Below are 6,497 nucleotides of genomic sequence, written 5' to 3'. Positions count from 1 at the left end.
AGACAACTGGACTGGCATGGGTGTGTGATGCTTAGTCACCAGGGCTTGTTGTGAGCTGAGAGAGCTTTTAGCTAATTTGTATCTTTTAAAAGATGCAGGCCTGTCCTGTTAGCTGAGGTTGCTGTGGTTTATACTGCATGTGGGTACATGGTTGCAAACTGCATGCATTGAAACCTTCTTTTTGGAGGCCTGCAATGTAGCAGCCATCAAAATCTATGTTGCCCCATTACAGAAGTATACTACTTGCTGTACTGGATCCAGAAATAGGCTCTTCCTAGCAAAAGTCCAAGGTTAAGGGTGAAACTGGAACTTTGTGGCTTCATCCCTCAGTGTAATATCCTAAATATTCCCCTAAGTGGCCAAGGTAATCACTTAAATTGTGACAGCCTTATTTTGAGAAGATTGAAACCTTATTTCCTTCAAGCTCCTATGAAGGAAGGAAGTCAGCTGACTCAAATTTGGTTGCTAAAGTCCTTACAGCAACTTGGCACTCCAGGTTGAAACAATCTGTGGCTGGTTTTGTTTTATTTATTTTTGAAATCCCGGTCAGATTTTTCATGGATGAACTCCAGACATGGAAATTATCAATGCTTTTTACCACTATCTGGCAGATGTTTTTCAACTAAAGGCATGACTCTTGAAGAGTGGCTTTGGTTCCTCATTGTTATTCTATTGCTGATGGGACCTGTCAAGTCAAACCTATATGACTGCAAAGGAGGACTCATCAGGTTTTAATTCAGTGAGCTGATTTCAAGGGTTTGAAAATGAACTACTGCTGGTTGATAGGGATCTCTTCTGAAAGTAATTAACAGAATTAATTAAGCCTCATGTTGCATACACAGCTTCTTCATTTTAACATTAAAGGCATACTCAAGTTTTCTAGCGTTTCTCCCCCTCTCATCAGACTTCTCATGTAATTCTGAAATTAGAAAATGAATAAATACCTTCATAGCAGGCCTGGTAGGAGTAAAGCCTCCATACTTAAGCCACTTCTCATTCATGTAGGGTATGTGTGTGACTTGCTTTGCTCTCAAAGGGAGCTGCTGACACTTCGAAAGAGGACTCTGCATCAAGTATAACTGCTAACAGCAACTGCAACAGTATGATCAGTGACCTCGTCTCTTTGGTACCAGGTCCAAAACAGCTTCTTAGATTTCATAGACATCATGGGTGGAAGGGACCTCATGAGATCAGTGGGTGTAGCCCTCCTGCCCAAGGGGCAGGAAGTTGGCTGGGGTCAGATTCTTACCCCCCCCCAGCAAGATAAGTAACCAAGCATTTCTTAAAGGTATCCAGGGTAGGTGCTTGTACCACTTCTGGGGGGAGTCTGTTCCAAATTCTGGGGACTCGGATGGTGAAGAAGTTTTTTTCCTAATGTCCAGTCTAAAATGGTCTTCAGCAGTTTGTGACTGTTGGACCCTGTCTTCCCTTAGGGTGTCCTGGTGAACAGATGTTCCCCCAGTTCCCAATATATACCCCTGATGTACTTATAAGTTGCTACCAAGTCCCCCCTAAGCTTTCACTACTCCAGGCTGAAGGGTCCCATGTTCCTCAGCCTCTCCTAAAGCATGTTCTCTTCGCTACTAATCTTTGGTTCATCCAGTAATTCTTAACCTTTTAAAACTCAAAGCTACCCCTCTAATTTTTTCTGAATTTGGTAGTACTCTGATTGAGAAGCACTGTAAAATCCCAGTTTGCCTACTTTTATCCCCAAGCTGTTGCCACTAGGTGGAACTGCCCTGCATGCCTCTTTCCAGGAGGTGCATGCAGGCCTGGATGGGGAAGTAGCTGTGGCAGGTGTGAGTACTCCTGCCCGCATTAGCTTTTGCTTTACAGAAGCCATGTGTGGTGGTGCCTGTGTGTGCTGCTTCCTGTTTTCAGTGTGACCTTTAAAAGGGTCTTGTGGCACTTTGGTTGAGAACCACTGGGTTAAACTCCTTCACTTGGCAGAACTGGAGAGATCCAAGAAGGCACCAGTCAGTTGAACTAGTTTTAGGACTGTCTTCTGGGCATTCAGCAACCTCCTGGTAGTAAAGACATTGGTTAACTCAGAAAAGATATGTACTACAGGAGATGTTCCCCTCTCATCTGCTGAGATTCTTACCCACAGCTGTAACCTGGGCCTCCAGGAAGTAAAGCTCTGTGTCTTCAAAGGGTGGCAACACTAATCTTTGCCAGTGCTGAGTGGCAACCAGTATCATGTCATTCATTCAAGCTCATCTAGACACCAAGTTATTCACTTCTGTTTGGGTTGTATGGAACCAGGTGGCGTTACCTCTGCTCAGTTGTGAACTGTATTTCTTTGAATGCTGGTGTCAGGGCCAGACATGGGCATAGGTGAACCAGGCAGCCGCTCGGGGCCTGGACTGAAAGGGGGGCCTGAAAATGGTGGTTGTTATTATTATTGTTATTATCGCCATCTCTGAAGTGGGGCCTGATACTAAAAGTTTGTCTGGGGCCACCAGGAATCTAGGTACATACAGTGAAGTGGCATTTGTAATGGCTTGCTTTTGTGGTATAAGACAAGCACAGGACGGCTGCGGTACACAAAGGTAGTGTAACATGTTGTTCTGTGTGGTCTTAAGAAGGCATTTCTGGCAGTAACTACAGGGACTGACTTGGAAGACTTGGCAAGGCTACCAGCAGCCACCTGGCATGTGTGGTACATGAAGACATTTTGCTTGCCCATGTGCCTTGGTGGACAGCAGAGTTGCATGCTCCAACAAGGATCGGGCTCCTCACAGCTCCCTTGCTGTCTGACCCTGGCATGCCAACATCCTGCAAGCCAAGGTTGCAGGTGTGTTTGGCACCCAGCCCAAAAGCATTGCTGACCCTTGACTTGGGGCATCCCACAAAGTCTATAAGAATCACTTACCCAAGATAATTCTCTTTTGTTGGCTGTATCTTTTAGAGTTTCTCTTGACAAACAGTAGGATAGTAAGTAGTTAGTTTGAAGAGCCAAATGAAGGAGTCCTTAAGAGCCTTATTCCCTTGAGCCCTTCAAGGCTAGGGTCGCCTTCTTAGATCTAGCCTTACTGGCAATCTGCAGAAGATGGACCTCCTTCAGCTAGTAATTTGTGGTCCCAGAGGTAGGAAGCTTTTCTGGTTTACCCAGCTATTTGTGTTAAACTCTCCTAAACCTAGTGGAAAGTCAGAGTGGTTGCCTGGCTTCAGCATGTATCCGGGGTTTTTTTGATACACAAGCTTGTGGCTAAACTAGCACTTCCTTTTTTTGACCAAAGTCAAACTATCGTCAGCAGTTCTGGTGACCCCCACCCCATCCACGTTGGTACGACATACCAATCCTACTGGAGGCACATGCACCATTCTCCTCTTCTCAGGGCTGTGAAAGTTTCCTTTTCAGAGTGGGAATGATTCTTCAGTGCCCAACACTGTTTCAAAAAATTGTTCCACGTCTGTGGCTTCACAAGCAGAAATTCCAGAGACTAATTTTAATTTGACTTTGAATTTTTTTTGTTCACTTCCTGCTGTGTGTCAGGTGTCCTCCATCACTTCTCAGAATCACTTCAGCAATTGCATCATTAAGATGGTGATAATGTATCCTAAAACCAAAAATGCATGCCCGCAATAATAGGCTTCTTCAGCTTTGACAGGTATCCAATCCTGCTTTTGCTGTCTGGGGCCTGTGTTCCCTGAAAGCGGCCTTGGTTCTCTTCCTGCTCAGGTCTGAGACTTAGAACTTGTGAAATGTGACTGGCATGCTGCCAATATGCTCCTTCAATCTGCTTAAGTGCCAGAGTTTGGTCCTCTGGCTTTAGTGCAAGCCCTGGTGACTTTGCAGTGTTTCCTTCCTGGAATCTAGGAACAGGGCAGCTCTGCTGTATAGCTGACACAGGGCTTCCCCAGCATTTATTTAAATAAAATGTCTCTCTTTGTGCACAGGAATGTATCCTCTCTGGTATTATGTCCGTGAATGGAAAGAAGGTCCTTCATATGGATCGCAACTCTTACTATGGAGGTGAAAGTGCATCCATTACACCACTGGAGGATGTAAGTACTGAAGACTGATACTTGATCCTTTATACCTATCTGATTGCTCCCTAACTACATGTCTCAAACTCTTCCAGTCATACAATTGGCATTCCTCTTCAGTACCATGGTACCGGGGATGACAAAAATAAAACTATCAACATCTTTATCCTTTCCAATCTTTGGTCTATCATCTGATATGACTAAATAGTAGCTGTGCTGTTATCTAAATGCTTGATGAGATTGGAGAAACAACAACTAGTTATCTACTTAAAGTTGAATTTTTTCCCCCTCCTTCAGTCTCACAAAGGTAATTTAGCCAAATGTCTGTACTGCTGTATGGCTTTCTCAGGGAATGTTGTCCTGAAAATGGAGTAGGCGTCTGACTGAAACAAACTCAGTGCTTTTACTTGTAATGCATTTTGGTCTTTCTAAGCTTTGCAGACTAGAGTGGGCACTTGTTCAGTTCACTTAACCACAGGATTACAAAATTCTCTGAAGATCCTACTCCAGAAGCTGAAGTTGCTGTAAATAATCAATTAAATGGTCTCTAGACAATCTGATCAAGAGTCTGCTTTGCAAGGCAAGGGAGTATTTACTTGCCTGGAAACTTGATTTTAAAGCCTCAAATGCAGAGATCTGCTCAGCGAGGCAGCAGAGTTGATCAGATTACTCTTTGCTGTGCTGTACAAAAGCAGTTTTGATTCAGCGGGTCATAATCCTGATAAGCCCATCTCCAATTCCAGGGCTCTACATTGAAGGAAAACAACTCTTCATGAGTACGAGCAGCCTGCTTGCTGCTGGACCTGCGGTAGTACTAGATGTGATTTGCGCATGGCATTGTTCATTAGTTGGGTTTCCAAACTAAATATCTTGCATGTGTGAGTCAGTAACTTGTTGTCTGGGAAGACTGGGGTCGTCAGATTTCCTTGCAAACTGATAATATAGCAAAGAAAGTAATACTTTGTCTTTGTTTTCACCCAAAGCTTTATAAAAGGTTTAATCTACCAGGGTCTCCTCCAGAGTCAATGGGACGAGGGAGAGACTGGAACGTGGACCTGATTCCCAAATTCCTTATGGCTAATGGTAGGTAACTTGCATCTCCTTGAGGCTATTTCTGACTAAAGACAGGGTCCCAACTTCAGTATTTCTTTCTTTGTATTGGTTCTGAGGAGCTGTCTTGAAGGTCTCTTCCAGGGCTGCTTGAAGTAGTTATTCAGATGAGTCAAAAAATATTTGTTCTCCCACTGGGTCTGCCCTCCTTTGGGTAGGTGCCATAACTCACTGTCCTAGCTGAGACAGATGTTTACAAGCGAACAGTCTCAAATGTTGGGGCCCATGTCTTGGAGAAGCAGAGCATGTTACAGAAGAACCTTAAAAAATCAGCTATACAACCTTTCTAAAGGCAGGGTCTCTAATGGTAGAAGCGCATTTATTCTAAACTGGATTTTGCAGTCTACTTACACTTGTGCTGAACTTGAATAGGATAGCAAATGGGGTTAGAGGCCAGTTGCTTGCAGATATTTTCACCCCACCCATTCCTTAGTGACTCTTCTAGTCACTGGCCACATTGCTAGTTCCAGTCAACTTGCCATTAAGCACTGCAGCTACCATTTAGCAGAAAAAGTGGCTGGTCAGCAGTTAACTTGTCCTCTGGTTTTCCCAGTTCCTAGGGCAGCTTTAAAACATTGCCAAATGTCCGTTATTACTGCTACCAGAAACATTGTTCATGAAACCTATGTGAGACACTTTATTCTTGTTTGTGTTCCCTGGTTGGCAATACTGTGTACTGGCAAGATGGACAACCTGGTTTGGCAACCATCAACCCTTCTGGATTATGGTGTATGCATGAGAAGTCACTTAAACCTTGAACATGTATGCCTAGGCAGGAGTGTGGAGGATGCCCAGATCTTCCTTCCCACCCTGTAGTCCACCGAGACAGAATCCAAAGGCCAGACCTGAGTCCAGATGTTTGGTGCCTCCATGGCTGTAACTGTATAAGCATATGTGAATTAAACCCAGGTCTCCAGTGTGGCAGGCGGGGATTCTACCAATACTGTGGGTTGGGCATGAGTCATAACACATTAAGCCCTGCCTACCAAACTTTGCGTTCAGGTAGCTCGCCCACAGACTGATAAAGAAGCTACATCCTTAGTTCAGTTGTTTCTTAAGGTAGCATGCCACTCAACTGACATGAATTTCTGGGTGACAGTAGGAGTGAAGACCAGTCTTGCCTAAAGTAGCTGCCTTGCTTGTAAACTTTGTCTGGATATTTGACTGTTAATTTTTATAGCGCACAGCACTGTCCCTTTGTTTCCTGTCACTGCAATTCCAGTCTTGTCAGATCTCGATTTGACAAGTATTAGACAAGTAAAAAATATCACTAGCAGCATCACAAAAGTGAGGACACTAGGAACTCTGCCTACATATTAGCAGTGCTTGAAGTAGCAGAAAGGGAACTTCTGCAGTCTTCTGCACACTGGTTAAGATGGGTGTCCACACTTCCA

General features: G+C 44.2%; 1 protein-coding gene across 1 annotated transcript in view; it reads left to right on the top strand.

Moving 5' to 3' along the window:
* Positions 1 to 3,872: 3,872 nt before the first annotated feature.
* The window catches only part of GDI2 (GDP dissociation inhibitor 2), a 16,395-nt gene continuing 13,770 nt past the window's right edge, over positions 3,873 to 6,497 (top strand). Inside the window, exons 1-2 of the mRNA XM_019543793.1 lie at positions 3,873 to 4,011; positions 4,977 to 5,076. Coding sequence (XP_019399338.1) covers positions 3,925 to 4,011; positions 4,977 to 5,076 — 187 coding nt within the window. The 5' untranslated portion in view covers positions 3,873 to 3,924. The remainder of the gene's footprint in view (positions 4,012 to 4,976; positions 5,077 to 6,497) is intronic.

Source organism: Crocodylus porosus, unplaced genomic scaffold, assembly GCF_001723895.1.
Source record: "Crocodylus porosus isolate Cpor-Errol unplaced genomic scaffold, CroPor_comp1, whole genome shotgun sequence".
Classification (NCBI taxonomy): domain Eukaryota; kingdom Metazoa; phylum Chordata; order Crocodylia; family Crocodylidae; genus Crocodylus; species Crocodylus porosus.
Note: the sequence above shows the minus strand (reverse complement) of the source record. Positions and strands in the feature narration are given on the sequence as shown.